The sequence below is a fragment of the Culex pipiens genome, unplaced genomic scaffold (assembly GCF_016801865.2).
Source record: "Culex pipiens pallens isolate TS unplaced genomic scaffold, TS_CPP_V2 Cpp_Un0013, whole genome shotgun sequence".
NCBI classification, from domain to species: Eukaryota; Metazoa; Arthropoda; class Insecta; order Diptera; family Culicidae; genus Culex; species Culex pipiens.
In genome coordinates, this window is record NW_026292830.1 from 158,740 (window position 1) to 174,990 (window position 16,251).

At 33.2% G+C, this 16,251-nt stretch overlaps 1 protein-coding gene across 1 annotated transcript in view; it reads left to right on the forward strand.

Annotated features, from left to right (window-relative positions):
* LOC120429169 (uncharacterized) overlaps positions 1 to 16,251 on the forward strand; it is a 99,231-nt gene that overhangs the window by 37,410 nt on the left and 45,570 nt on the right. Inside the window, exon 3 of the mRNA XM_039594381.2 lies at positions 8,280 to 8,425. Coding sequence (XP_039450315.1) covers positions 8,280 to 8,425 — 146 coding nt within the window. The remainder of the gene's footprint in view (positions 1 to 8,279; positions 8,426 to 16,251) is intronic.

Genomic DNA, 16,251 nt, shown 5'->3' on the forward strand with positions numbered 1-16,251 from the left:
CGTTGCTCGGAAGGCTCGCCGACGGGTCTGTTATGAAAGTCCTCCCCATAGCATCGTAGCTCGGGAGGCATCGAAAAGCCAATACCTTATCCTACTAACCCAAAAAAATAATAATCACGTGATGCTTGAAGGAGATGCTGTGGATTCAACGGTCTCAAGCGGTATCAACAAGTATATAGCGAAAAACTGTGTGCTTGATGAGTCTGCAACTTCAACTATCGGACTAACATTCCTCCCTTTCGTTGAACTGCAGGCTTCTTGGGAGGGCGCCGGTATTGACTAATAAAGTCGGGATCTTCAGAGGTTAAACAGTGAACGGATGGTTGGCTCCCACTGATCATTTTTGATTCATTGTTTAACTTCAGCTGATCTGTCAATAACGGAGTAGCAGCTCATTGGCAGTCAACCATGCTCATGCTCATGCTCATGCTCAAATTGGATACCAATTGAGCTTTCATAACGTGGTGACTGGTTGACTTTTTTGCCGGATAATTGAAATCGAACAATAAAATATGCTGACGATTTAAACCGGACAATTAAATCGCAAAACATGGCACTCCTCGAAAAGTTCTCCTCTCGTGATCGACCGATTACCGAGACTGGTAATTAAAAGACATCAATCGGGCTAAAACATAAACGTTAAAACTCAGCATGAAAAGCAAAAAAAAAAATAACAACTGAAAAAAAACTTTCCCAAAATGCTTGTGGGGAGAGCAGTGTCCACGATCGTTGGCTTGTTTTTGGATCAAAAGTTTCCGTTCGCCCGTGGCCACTTCAGCGTGGGAAAATCGTCCTGCTTGTTGTTGTTCATACTCATAATGCCAAAGCCGAAAAGCAACACAACCGGGGCTGGAAAGTCAACCACATCAAATGAGCCCCGGCTGGCCACAGGGGAAAATTTTCCTACGACCGACGAGGACGGGTTTTCCGAGAAAATCTACGTTGGGAGGAAAAATAAGGAAAACCTGAAAGGTTTGTTTTATTTTGTAGTTTGTTCAGTCCAGGTATTTCAAAAATGTGATTCGTTCTGATCTTGTGAATAATAATAATAATTTGAACAATTTTTGAGACAGTGTTGCCAAATATTGAGATTCATCGGAAAAGAATTTTGGAAAAGAATATTTAAAGATGCTAATTTCTAAAACATTTTCTAATTTCTCGAAAAAGAAAAATTATTTCCACGGCCATGCACAGTCAACAGTTATGAACTTCTAGGTATCCAAAAGTCGAGATAATCTTTGCATTCCCCCCGAAAAAATAAAACTTCTTAAACGCACCGTAAGATGTCGCCCCACCCCCTCTCAGCATAATAATACCACCCACGCCACGAGAGCAACTTTTAATTTAATTTCCATTTCGCTAAAACGGTAATTAAATTAAAGGAAAATAAAGCCATTTACGCGAAAATGATTCTGCCCCGCGTGCTATGCTGCGCGCTGCATTGTTTGAGGATCTTCAAGAATTTCTCACCCTGGCTGGCTTCTTCTTTGACTGCGAGAAGGGGGAGAATGAATGCTTCAAATTGACTTTTCTGGAGGAGCAACACGATAATGAACATACAGAACAACGCGTTTGGAAAATGGGGACAGCGAGCGGAAATTTATAACGAGTTTTGCGCAGAAATGGTGCGGTGCGAAACGAATGGATTCGTGTGGGACCTGGCACAGACAAGGAGATGTGAACATTTGAATAATTAGACAGATTTTTTCTTCAGCAGTGGCATCGTCTTGCGAGCTTTAATTTTTTTTCTGAGTTTGATTTTGTTAATTTTGTTAATTTTGTTAATTTTGTTAATTTTGTTAATTTTGTTAATTTTGTTAATTTTGTTAATTTTGTTAATTTTGTTAATTTTGTTAATTTTGTTAATTTTGTTAATTTTGTTAATTTTGTTAATTTTGTTAATTTTGTTAATTTTGTTAATTTTGTTAATTTTGTTAATTTTGTTAACTTTGTTAATTTTGTTAATTTTGTTAATTTTGTTAATTTTGTTAATTTTGTTAATTTTGTTAATTTTGTTAATTTTGTTAATTTTGTTAATTTTGTTAATTTTGTTAATTTTGTTAATTTTGTTTATTTTGTTAATTTTGTTAATTTTGTTAATTTTGTTAATTTTGTTAATTTTGTTAATTTTGTTAATTTTGTTAATTTTGTTTATTTTGTTTATTTTGTTAATTTTGTTAATTTTGTTAATTTTGTTAATTTTGTTAATTTTGTTAATTTTGTTAATTTTGTTAATTTTGTTAATTTTGTTAATTTTGTTGATTTTGTTAATTTTGTTGATTTTGTTGATTTTGTTAATTTTGTTAATTTTGTTAATTTTGTTAATTTTGTTAATTTTGTAAATTTTGTTAATTTTGTTAATTTTGTTAATTTTGTTAATTTTTGTTAATTTTGTTAATTTTGTTAATTTTGTTAATTTTGTTAATTTTGTTAATTTTGTTAATTTTGTTAATTTTGTTAATTTTGTTAATTTTGTTAATTTTGTTAATTTTGTTAATTTTGTTAATTTTGTTAATTTTGTTAATTTTGTTAATTTTGTTAATTTTGTTAATTTTGTTAATTTTGTTAATTTTGTTAATTTTGTTAATTTTGTTAATAGTCAGGACCCGGTGCCTGCAATCCCCGTTACAGTTTATATGGAATTCCAATAAGAATGTAACAGAAAAATCAGGCTTCGGGTCCAGACTGTTAATTTTGTTAATTTTGTTAATTTTGTTAATTTTGTTAATTTTGTTAATTTTGTTAATTTTGTTAATTTTGTTAATTTTGTTAATTTTGTTAATTTTGTTAATTTTGTTAATTTTGTTAATTTTGTTAATTTTGTTAATTTTGTTAATTTTGTTAATTTTGTTAATTTTGTTAATTTTGTTAATTTTGTTAATTTTGTTAATTTTGTTAATTTTGTTAATTTGTAAATTTTGTTCATTTTGTTCATTTTGTTAATTTGATTAATTTTGTTAATTCTGCTATTTTGCTTTTCGGAACAAATTAATTTTGTTGAGTTTTTAAAGGCAAATTTAACACTTTTAAATTAGCACCAAAAATGAGAGAACTCATTCTTAATTTCCCGGAAGTCAACTCGTGGGTCAAATTTCCGGAAGTGGCTTTCATAACTTTAGTGCTCCAGCTGGGTACCATTTGGAGAAAGCTCTGCCCACACATACAAACATCCGCTCGGTCCTCATTAAACTCACACTTTAGAACCCTTTTCGTCCCTCTAAAATGTGTCACACGCAAAAGCTGAGGTTTTCCTTCCCGGGACCGGAAAGCACGACACTGGCCCCGGAGCCACTTTCGGAAGCACGAAAATGGCAATCATCTTGGTCTAGTAGGCCTTAACCACATCAAAGGGTGACAAAATGCCCGAAAAGCTTGAAACAGGATGACATTTCTCACCTCCTTGATTGTGCGTTTGTGTGTTAGAGGGGATAAGGTGTAGTGAGTTTAACGAGATTTGATGAGACAAATAGAATTTAGCAAGTTTTCGAAGAGCAGCTAAACAGAGCCGCACTCACCATAAAACTCCTGTAAGGTTTGACAGTTTTTCATGTTAGTTGCACATGTTCACAAATAGATGGCTGATAAGATCTTTCTATCAAACACCTTTTCAATCCTGTTTAATCACTCCCTGAAAACAATTCTTGACTTTTTGTCTCAAATTTACCTAAAATTCACACATTTACGTGTCCTCAGCCCTAGAGCACACAAAAGTGGTTTGCTCCGATGAAATGTGGTGGAAAACTACACAAAAACCTCGACAAACTGGTTTGGTCTCCCCGAAAACAAAAAGTAGCCTTCCCCTTCAAAAAAAGGTCCATCACCTCGATTCGAGCAAAAGGATGCGTAATTAAATTTTAACGTCTCATTTTCCATTCCCACAACTTCTCTCCGGAGTCTCGAGCAAAAAAACAGAGTTGCCACCCCCACCAAAGAAACAAACACCATTCAGAGCATCCATCCTTTCATCCGCAAAAATTGTGGCCAAAACCTCAAAAGTGACAAGGGTAAGCCCGTAAAATTTGGGAACTAGCTCGGGGGCATCGGAAAGTTTATTTTTTCTCGGGCCGACTTGCAGCCTTTTTAGTGCTACAACTGCTGCTGCTGGATGACAACTCGAGACACCCCCTGCGAGATTGGTACGAGGGAGAGAGAAGATGGCAACACTGGATAGGTGATAAAATTTGGGTTTGGCAGACGGAACTGTTGGAACGGTGTGATTGTCTTTTTGAAGAAACAAATCTTTTGAATATTCTTTCGAATTAATATTTAGTTTCATTGAAATTTTCTTATTTTTTCAACAATTTCTTTAATTTTATTTAAATTAAGTTTAAATTTTCATTCAACCTTCTTTATTAATTTTTTATTTTCCTAAAATTTTATAACAGTTTCTTTTATTTTTTTATTTTTATCAATTTTCCTGTACACTTTAAGGTTTTCTTCAAAGATTCTTTAATTTTTTTACACCTTTCTTTAAAATTTTTTTCAAATTTTTCCTTAAATTTTCTTTAAATTTACTTTAAATTTTGTTTAAATTTTCCTAAATTTCCTTTACATTGTCTTTAAATTTTCTTCATACTTTCTTTAAATTTTCTAAAAAAATTCTTTAAATGGTCTTTAAATTTTCATTAAATTTTCTTTAAATTTTCTTTAAATTTTCTTTAAATTTTCTTTAAATTTTCTTTAAAGTTTCTTTAAATTTTCATTAAATTTTCTTTAAATTTTCTTTAAATTTTCTTTAAATTTTCGTAAAATTTTCTTTAAATTTTCTTTGAATTTTCTTTAAATTTTCTTTAAATTTTCTTTAAATGTTCCTTAAATTTTCTTTAAATTTTCTTTAAATTTTCTTTAAATTTTCTTTAAATTTTCTTTAAATTTTCTTTAAATTTTCTTTAAATTTTCTTTAAATTTTCTTTAAATTTTCTTTAAATTTTCTTTAAATTTTCTTCTAATTTTCTTTCAATTTTCTTTAAATTTTCTTTAAATTTTCTTTAAATTTTCTTTAAATTTTCTTTAAATTTTTTTTTAAATTTTCTTTAAATTTTCTTTAAATTTTCTTTAAATTTTTTTTTAAATTTTCTTTAAATTTTCTTTAAATTTTCTTTAAATTTTCGTTAAATTTTCGTTAAATTTTCGTTAAATTTTCGTTAAATTTTCGTTAAATTTTCTTTAAATTTTCTTTAAATTTTCCTTAAATTTTCTTTAAATTTTCTTTAAATTTTCTTTAAATTTTCTTTAAATTTTCTTTAAATTTTCTTTAAATTTTCTTTAAATTTTCTTTAAATTTTCTTTAAATTTTCTTTAAATTTTCTTTAAATTTTCTTTAAATTTTCTTTAAATTTTCCTTAAATTTTTTTAAATTTTCTTTAAATTTTCTTTAAATTTTCTTTAAATTTTCTTTAAATTTTCTTTAAATTTTCTTTAAATTTTCTTTAAATTTTCTATAAATTTTCTTTAAATTTTCTTTAAATTTTCTTTAAATTTTCTTTAAATTTTCTTTAAATTTTCTTTAAATTTTCTTTAAATTTTCTTTAAATTTTCTTTAAATTTTCTTTAAATTTTCTTTAAATTTTCTTTAAATTTTCTTTAAATTTTCTTTAAATTTTCTTTAAATTTTCTTTAAATTTTCTTTAAATTTTCTTGAAATTTTCTTTAAATTTTCTTTAAATTTTCTTTAAATTTTCTTTAAATTTTCATTAAATTTTCTTTAAATTTTCTTTAAATTTTCTTTAAATTTTCTTTAAATTTTCTTTAAATTTTCTTTAAATTTTCTTTAAATTTTCTTTAAATTTTCTTTAAATTTTCTTTAAATTTTCTTTAAATTTTCTTTAAATTTTCTTTAAATTTTCTTTAAATTTTCTTTAAATTTTCTTTAAATTTTCTTTAAATTTTCTTTAAATTTTCTTTAAATTTTCTTTAAATTTTCTTTAAATTTTCTTTAAATTTTCTTTAAATTTTCTTTAAATTTTCTTTAAATTTTCTTTAAATTTTCTTTAAATTTTCTTTAAATTTTCTTTAAATTTTCTTGAAATTTTCTTGAAATTTTCTTTAAATTTTCTTGAAATTTTCTTGAAATTTTCTTGAAATTTTCTTTAATTTTTATTATTTTCTTCCAATTTTCTTTATTTTTTTCGGTTTTTCTTCAATTTTCTTTCAATTTTCTTTCAATTTTCTTTCAATTTTGTTTCAATTTTGTTTCAATTTTGTTTCAATTTTGTTTCAATTTTGTTTCAATTTTGTTTCAATTTTGTTTCAATTTTGTTTCAATTTTGTTTCAATTTTGTTTCAATTTTGTTTCAATTTTGTTTCAATTTTGTTTCAATTTTGTTTCAATTTTGTTTCAATTTTCATTAAATTTTCTTTCAATTTTCTTCTATTTTTCTTTCCATTATCGTTAAATTTTTGTTCAATTTTCTTTAAATTTTTTTCATTTTCCTTTCAATTTTCTTTAAATTTCTTTAAATTTTGTTTCAATTTTGTTTCAATTTTCTTTCAATTTTCTTTCAATTTTATTACAATTTCTTTAAATTTTCTTTCAATATTCTTTCAATTTTCTATCAATTTTCTTTCAATTTTCTTTCAATTTTCTTTAAATTTTCTTTCAATTTTCTTTCAATTTTCTTTCAATTTTCTTTCAATTTTCTTTCAATTTTCTTTCAATTTTCCTTCAATTTTCTTTCAATTTTCTTTCAATTTTCCTTCAATTTTCTTAAAATTTTCATTCAATGTTCATTCAATTTTCTTTAAATTTTCTTTCAATTTTCTTTCAATTTTCTTTCAATTTTCTTTCAATTTTCTTTCAATTTTCCTTCAATTTTCTTAAAATTTTCTTTCAATGTTCATTCAATTTTCTTTAAATTTTCTTTCAATTTTCTTTCAATTTTCTTTCAATTTTCTTTCAATTTTCTTTCAATTTTCTTTCAATTTTCTTTCAATTTTCTTTCGATTTTCTTTCAATTTTCTTTCAATTTTCTTTCAATTTTTTTTCAATTTTCTTTCAATTTTCTTTCATTTTTTTTTCAATTTTCTTTCGATTTTCTTAAAATTTTCTTTCAATTTTCTTTAAATTTTCTTTCAATTTTTTTCATATTTTTTCAATTTTCTTTCAATTTTATTAAAATTTTGTTTCAATTTTCTTCAAATTTTCTTAAAATTTTCTTTTTATTTTCTTCTTATTGTCTTCCATTTTTCTTTCAATTTTCTTTAAATTTAGTTCAAATTTTCTTTCAATTTTGAAAAACCTGCATTTTCCAGCTTCTACCCAAACCAACCCACCGCATGACCCCGTGAAAAGTTACTGCCACCCGGTGGGCAGGTTCTAACGCCACTGCCACGTCGCCAGATTCGGCCTCCGGGCGGGACAAAGTAGTTAATTTCTTTGACACCGGGTTGGGTGGGTGTTGGATTTGGGGTTTGGAACTGCCGGAGGGCATTTTGCGCTGTGGCCGAGAGAAAAAAAAAACGGGAAAGGATTGTCACCATTTTTGTGGTGTCAGACGGTGAAGGGTGGGTCGGAAGGAGGGTTGGTGAGGCAAAAAAAGTTTCCTCCAAAGTGAGATACGACATGGAGTGCGGTCAAAGGTTCTCAGGTCCTCAGACGATGTAAAAGTTTAATCCGTGCCGCCGGTTATGGATGAGGCTTAGTTTAAAGGGAGGGAGGATAAATTTAAGGTTTTTTGTACAGTTAAGAGTTGCTTCATGATTAAGCAGGAATGTTAAACACTTCTTAGTTTAAAATCTCAAAAATATTTAAATTCAAATAATTTGTACAAAAGCCAAATTAGTCGTAAAATCTGATGAAATTCCATTCCTCATTGAGAGTTGCGAAGCCTGAAAGTCCTTGAAAACAGTTCCAGAGCGGAGGCCTCCGAAGGTTTACCCCGGTTTAAGGTTTGGCCCCGACATGCATCTGCTTTTAAGAGCACTTTGTAAATGTCATGTACACGTCAGCGATAAACAAACGAAACTAGGGGCAGGGTTGTTAACATGCCAAGAGGATGCTAGAAGTGTCCCCTAGAATTAGATATTCGCTGTCGCCGACTGGTGGGATCATAAATCTCTGCCTCTGGTGAATGCTATGAGATGGCAACACTGGAACATTTCAACAGAACATGCCATTTGTAATTAAGGTTTAAATAAATAACAATCCGTAAGGGTAGGTCTCAACCCGTTTACTTTTAACTGGGTAACTGTCAAAATTAATTCTCTAGCTACTGCCATCTTGTGGTGAGCACTCGTAACTCATTATACTTCCTTCTCTATCTCTCTCTCTCCTCCCACAGGTGAGGTGGAACGTCTGCTGAAGGAGCACCAGCAGAACCAGGAGCTGGTGGACCGGATCGGTAGCAACTTCTACCAGATCATCTACCCGGTGCAGCTGCGGCACCACGAGAAGATGGGCATCTCGACGCGAGAGGTCGGCGCCAAGGTACGCTATCGGTCCAGGGCCTCATCACCATCTTCACCATCAACTTCATCATCTTCTACTACTACCTTCACCACCAAATCCAATTCCACCTCCACCACCAACACACTACTACACTCCAACAACAACAACTACAACTACTACTACAGAAATGCCACACGCACACGCAAATCATACTCAAATGACGCTTACAGTAACAGTGGCGCCTATGACTATGATCACGATCGAATGGTATGTGTTTCCTTCTCTTTCTCGCAACAACCAAAAAAAAATCCGCATTCTCTCTCTCTTGCAACCACTCACTCTCAGTTTTGGTTTTTCTTGGGTTTGAGTTATCTGTCAAACTGCTCCTCCTATTGTTTTCGCGTGAGTGACTCCCTCCCTGTCTGCGTTGCACGATTTGTGTTTGTTTTGATTCTGCTGCGATCAATTGCCTGCACACTGTCTCCCTGTCTCTTTCTTTTGTTATTGTTTTGGTAAAGGACGTCGGTTCTCTGAGCGGAATATCACAACGTATTTTCTTTTGTAAAATAATATTTACGCTATTGTTTTTCTTGAAAGTGAAACTGAGTTACTTACCTGTCATGAAAAATTGTTATTGTTAACGCCATCTTGTGGGGAGCACTTATATCATTCTCATATTATAAACTGGTATGTTAGATTGAGGTTTTGCAGCGCGACTGTGCTTCAAATGTAGGTGGCGCCAAAATGAGGTTACTTGCCAAAAATCGTATTCCTTTCTGCTGGATTGAAGAACAAAATCGCTTATTTCTCATGGTTCCCTGCATCAATCTTAATGAAACTGGTTGCAAAAGACGAGAATTTTTTTTTGCTTCAAAATAATGAACATCATTTTTTGTGACTTTTTGCTTTAAAAAACATGTTTTGGAACACGAAAAAAATAGTTTTCCCGTATATAACAATGAAATAAACAGTTATATAGTTGATAACAGATGTGTTAACGTATATTTAACAATTTTTATTGATTTTTGACAGACTTTCTTGCGAAATAGTCCAAATTACTATCTTTTTCTAAATTTACAGTTTTCTCATAGAAAAATCAAACAAATGTTGGAAAGTTGTACCCCAAATTGTCGGAAATAATTTTTCTCAACCGAGTCCGGCATAAGTTTTATAAAAATGTTGATTTTGAATAGGTGGCGACATGTGTCTTTTATCTTTGCTGCAAATTCTCTATGAACTATCTTTTTTTTTTCAAAACACTGTTAAAAACAGTCTGTTGTGACTTTAGGAAATCATGGCTTCTCGCTTCAAATTTCGCTGCCCTTGTTTTCATCCTGATACTTTCAAAGCCGAACATACCCAACCACGTTGTTGTGTTTACTCACTCGCGTTTTAGGGGGAGAAGGGGTAATATGCACCCCCTAAGGGAAAACTGTGATTTCTCAACCATTACAGCATTACTGTGGAAGAATTTTGTTCGATGTTCTAAAACAACTATTATTCTTCGTCATCCATGTGAAAAAAGTCTTTAAAAACCTCAAAATTGTTCGAAAATATCAAATTTCTAAAAACATTTTTGATTCATTTCAAACAACCATGCGGGGTAATATGCACTACAACAACGGGGCAGAATGCACCACAACATGGGGCAAAATGCAGCGGGTAAAAGCAGTTTTCACTAGTCACCACTAGATGACACCGCTGTTTTTACAAAAAAGCTTCAGAGCGGTACATTTTACCCCGTCCACGCTTTTTGCAGAAAATTTAATCCCATATGGGTCATTCCTCCTGAAGCGGAACACCATTTGAAAATTACCATCTCCGATTCTGCTCAAATTTGGCAAAGCTGTTGAGACTATCAAAACATGCAAAAATCCCGAATTTCATCCAAATCGGACCACCCCCTCCATTTTTGTACCCTCCCAAAAAATCGACTTTTTGGCGATTTTTGAGCGAAACCCCTATCTTCAAACGACGATAACTCAGGAACCACAAATCTTAGAGGGTCGGTCTTAGACTCAATTTTGAAGGAAATTGGACGTAGAATCCGTTTCCGCAATCAAAATTTAGATTAAAATATGTTTTCTACCTGTATTGCGCAATTGAAAACTTTAAATTACCGTATCTCAAAACAGCCCTATTTATTTTTTAAATTTGACCTCACCATCGTATTCCCCGTCCGATTTTACATAAGAATCACTTATCGACAGAAAGGAATATTTTTCGTTCCAGAGATATCGAATTTTAAAGTTTTAAGTATTTGAAATTACCTATAATATCTACACTCGCCGCATCTGCTAGAAGCACTCAGTCATGCTGATCAATAATAACTACCTGGTGTTCTGTAAGATGAATTATGTTTTCAATTTTATACGATTTTGAGATAATCAATACCTTGAACAATCTATTTTTTGTTTAAGGAATATTTATTGGGTAATTTTTAATGCACTATTTTTCCTGATCTCAGTGTCATTGAACCATCAAAATCAAATTATTCGCTCTACAGCATTGCCTTGACGTTCTCGATTGCGAGATTCCTACTCGAAACTAGGTGTTCGAAGGCTTGATTGTTGAGGCAATTGCAAACCTCTTTTTACACCTTAGCTTCCATCCACCCCGGGATTCGAACTGACGACCTTTGGATTGTGAGTCCAACTGCCTACCAGCGACTCCACCGAGGCAGGACCCAGGGAGACGACTCCTACACCTGGACTGAGCTAACGACCTAACCTTTTTTAGGTTAGTCCGGGACCAACATTTACTTCCCTTCCGACGGAAGGCGTGATCAGACAAATCTCGTCTCGAAAAATGCCACCGGGACCGTCTGGGAACGAACCCAGGCCGACTGGGTGAGAGGCAATCACGCTTACCCCTACACCACGGTCCCGGTCATTGAACCATATTAAGTAAAATTTGAACTTTTAATATTTATTTGCAATACAATTTTCGAAAATTTATCATTATTCTATTATTTTCATATTTTTCCTAATTCCTCATTTCTTCCCACTTTATCAAATTATTTCTTTTATTTCTTCTTTTATTTGAAACGAGAACAAATGTAGAGCTGGCTGTAGTAGATGAAATAATTCTCATGGGTTCTAGAGCTTTTGCCATGTGCGGTAGCAAAATAGTGCCATTCAGCAAAAACCCCAAATTCTGCCTTAGGGTTTGAAAGATTGATCATATTAAACCGATTTTTATAATGTGTTTCATCAGAATAATTGATGATTTTTTTTTCAATTCTGGTACATTTAATTTCAAAAGCAATACCATATACTTCTGATACATGTGGATAGCAGCTGTATCGTCTTCCAAGATTTCGAAATGATTGACAAACAAAAAAAAGATTATTGTTCGGACGGTGTCGAAATGAACACAACTGAATAATAACACAACTAGATAATAAATCAGATTAATCGTTGTGATTTTCTTACCTTTTTCCAGTTTTATACTTTCCAGAAATCCTCCTCCTTAATCATGCTTCACGAGAGTTTTATTCATATTAATTCATCATTTTTAACACGATAATGTATCGTACACTTTTTCTTAAGTTACAAGATCAATTACAATTTCCTGCTAGCTCTGCGGGAATTCCATTCTGCCCTGTATTGCGTGTCGTTCTTGCTTTGTACTGTGGGCTAGCACACAAATTCACCGTATACAGCAGTTTCCTACAGTGGTGTACATTACATTTTTGCCTAATGATTATTTTGCTAATGATTATTTGGGTTGAAATCTTAATTCAATAAATAACCAGGTAGTAATTATTGATCACTGAGTGCTTCTAGCATATGCGGCGAGTGTAGCTAATTTAGGTAATCTCAAATACTAAAAACTTTAAAATTCGATATCTCTGGAACGAAACATATTCCTTTCTGTCGATAAGTGATTCTTATGTAAAATTGGACGGGGAATACGATGGTGAGGTCAAATTTAAAAAATAAATAGGGCTGTTTTGAGATACGGCCATTTAATGTTTTCAATTGCGCAATACAGGTAGAAAACAAATTTTAATCTAAATTTTGATCACGGAAACGGATTCTACGTCCAATTTCCTTCAAAATTGAGTCTAAGACCGACCCTCTAAGATTTGTGGTTCCTGAGTTATCGTCGTTTGAAGACAGGGGTTTCGCTCAAAAATCGCCAAAAAGTCGATTTTTTGGGAGGGTACAAAAATGGAGGGGGTGGTCCGATTTGGATGAAATTCGGGATTTTTGCATGTTTTGATAGTCTCAACAGCTCTATCAAATTTGAGCAGAATCGGAGATGGTAATTTTCAAATTTGCATTTTTTCTTGCACACTTCAGGTGGAATGACCCATATTGTTTTGGTCACCGAGAACTGATGTTAATTTAATCTAATCGGTCTTTATCGGTGAAATCTGACGCAAATTTTAGAAGAAAGATAATGAAATTTTAGGTGGATAGGTCGACTAAGAGTCATAGAAGAAGATATAAAGGACGGAAAACTAAGTCAGCGAAGGGCCATTTGAGGAAGTATGTGTGTGTGATCAAGTCTTTTAGCCTTCTAATTTGGCTCTGTACAAGTACTGAGCGAAACACACAGTAAATGTACAGAGACAACTTATTCCTGCAGGGTCATCCATATGACTCCCGGACGGCCATAATTTCACAAGATTATTAAAGCCGCGAATAATTTTAGAATACATAAAAATTGAAATTACATGCCAGGAAATCAACAAAAAATAAAATTCAATCAAAATATTTTTAAATCAGCCCAAACATGCTTAAGAGCGAGTTTTTCACCAATGTGTAACAGGTCAGGTTTCAACTCCAATACTTCTAACTTACGTGAAATTGTCCGAGGATTCCGAATATGACAAAATTGAGACCAAAAAGTGACGCTATGGCGGCCTACAGGGCAAAAACTAACGTTGTAAAATGTATGTTCTAGAAACATCGAAAAACTATGAGAAAAACTGCGATTGGCCAAAAAGTTAATTCCGTAGGTTTATAGTGCATGAAATTACCTATCTTTTGACCTATGGAAGTATGGATGTTGGAGGCTGTTGCAAAAAGATATTAAGGTTTTAAAAAAATCAATTTTTGACAGTAATTTGCAAAACCTAAGAGAAAAAGTCAAACCAATCCTGAACGTCTATGGAATATTTTGAAGTGCTTCAAAATACCTTTCGAATGCATCTAAGAGAGTTGGAATTGATCAAGTTTTACGCAAATGGGAGCAATTTTAAGATTTTTCATGTTTTTTCGACCTCAAACTTCGAAGCCCGTTTTACCCCACTTCCCTTTGTCGTAGAGGGCTCATATTTTGCATGAGTTCATCTCATGTATAGACAAACAAACGCTGAAAGTTTCATCCAAATCGGAGCACCTCGATACGACCTCTAGAACAAACCGAGCAATATTTACAAATACTGCCTCTTAAAAATACTCTTCAGACTTTATTTCAATAAAAAAAATCTCCTTTATTTTTCGGGCTCATTTGATTTATTTAGCTTATGAGTTTGAAAATTATTATGAATACAAAGAGACGCTCAACCAAACCACTGTCGTGGGAGTCGCTCAACCTGCATTCCTGTCACACATGAGGTCTGCACAGCTGATTCCAGGTAGATTTTTCCCGCCAGTAATGACAGGAAACGCTGACAAACGGAATATGTGCCAAAATCATAAGTGGTTTTTAACATATGAAGGGAAATCATCGTGAACTGGAACTGCCGGTCGTTAGCCCGGGTAAAGTGGAAACGTTGAGATGATTGTTGTCCTCTGCTCTCATCTCGCAAAAATCCATACAGAGAACCACGTCCCATTCAACCGACTCCGTGGCTTAATGGTTACGGCTTCTGTCTCCCATGCAGAAGGTTCAGGGATCAAATCCCGGTCGGTACCTTTGAAATTCGGAATCAGGAATTTGAATATGAATAAAAACTAAAACAATTCAGGTGGGATTCGAACTCACGCCTTTGAATTGGTGGTCTGGGACGCTAAGCCATCAGAAGGTTTACACTCTAGCAGTGAAATGATCCGTAGTGTTGAAACAAGTTATCTTCTCATATTAAATACGCGCTGATCCCTGATTTGCCTGACGGGATTGGAAGTCTAAATATAGATCGAGTTTCCTTCAGATGCTTGCTTCTATGTTTAGGCGGGGCCAAACAATGCCCAGCGACCTCGGAATTGGACCGCAAGGAGCTCTGTCATTCTGAAATGGGTCGTTGGAAGCAGCGCGAGGGCTATCACCACCTATTACCCGGGATAAGATAAGCGGCATATACACAGTCTGATACAAATTATACTTTCCCATAATTTCGCTACCGGTTAGCGGGTATTGGATTGGACCACACACACACACAAAGAGACGCTCAACCAAACCACAATTGCAAATTATGATTTGGTCTTTAGACGCCATAAAAATATAAATAAATGTAAGAAGGCTCACATTTCGGAATTTACTGATTTCAATAAAAAGGATTTTGAGATTTATAAATACGGTTATAATAGATATTTTGCCAAGCTATATGCTATATGTATATTAGCCTTAAAAAACACTTATTAATTTTATTTTATTTTAAAAGCCGATGATGTATTTGAATTGAGTTAGGCTATATTTTTATATTTTTAAAAGTTTTTGTCATCCCCTCCCCCTTCCCCCTTCAAAATCGGCCGAAAATCAGGGGGCAAAAAATATTTTTTCAAAAAACTTTAAAAGCTTAATGCAAATTTAAGTGCAATAAGCTGAAATCAATGTAAATTGGATTTCCCTGCGTTTAGAGTCATTTTTAAGATGTTTTTGTTTATTCAAACATTTCTTGATTTTTTGACAAAGAACTTTGTCCTAAGGGCACTGTCTACGGGTGTCAATCCAAAATTTCGCGAAGCGAAAGTGTAACGATTTGTGTAATTGTTTAAACGCTTATATCTTCCACCCAATTCAAGCAATCTGCATGCTTTATCCACCAAACGAAAGGGGAAGTCTTAAATTGCAAGTAGACTACCTTACAAAGTTGATAAAACTTTGTTAAAGTATTCTAAAGTTAAGATGAAAATAAAAAATGAATGCAGGAAAAATTCCGGCTGCTGATTGGCTGAGAGCACTTAGCAAATTTTGCCTCCTCTCCTGTTTTCGTGGAACTGTCACGCGAGAATGTTGCACCACTGTTGCCACATTTCATGCGAACTATTTAAGCTAACAGATAGCCTCAGAAAATTTCAGTGCCTTACGAGGTTTCGACAAAGGCGGATCCACGGTGGTAATTTTATTGCTCACACACACACACACACGCACACATTGAAAGACACAGTTTGTGCACTAAATTGGGAGGAATTCTGTTCTTATGAAGATTGTAAGGACGGTCACCAGACCAGAATGATTTGGGACAATGCCCTCGGGAAGGTTCTACCGGGGGGACATTAATCGAACCATACGACTTGGGGCAATATGGGTATCAAAATTCATGGTTTTTGAAACTGGTAATGAAAATGGCCATTTTGACTGGATTGGCCACACCCGGAGTGGCCAGTGCCCTCGAGAAGGTTCTACCGGGGGGACATTAATCGAACCATACGACTTGGGGCAATATGGGTATCAAAATTCATGGTTTTTGAAACTGGTAATGAAAATGGCCATTTTGACCGGATTGGCCACACCCGGAGTGGCCAGTGCCCTCGGGAAGGTTCTACCGGGGGGACATTAATCGAACCATACGACTTGGGGCAATATGGGTATCAAAATTCATGGTTTTTGAAACTGGTAATGAAAATGGCCATTTTGACTGGAATGGCCACACCCGGAGTGGCCAGTGCCCTCGGGAAGGTTCTACCGGGGGGACCTTAATTGAACCATACGACTTGGGGCAATATGGGTATCAAAATTCATGGTTTTTG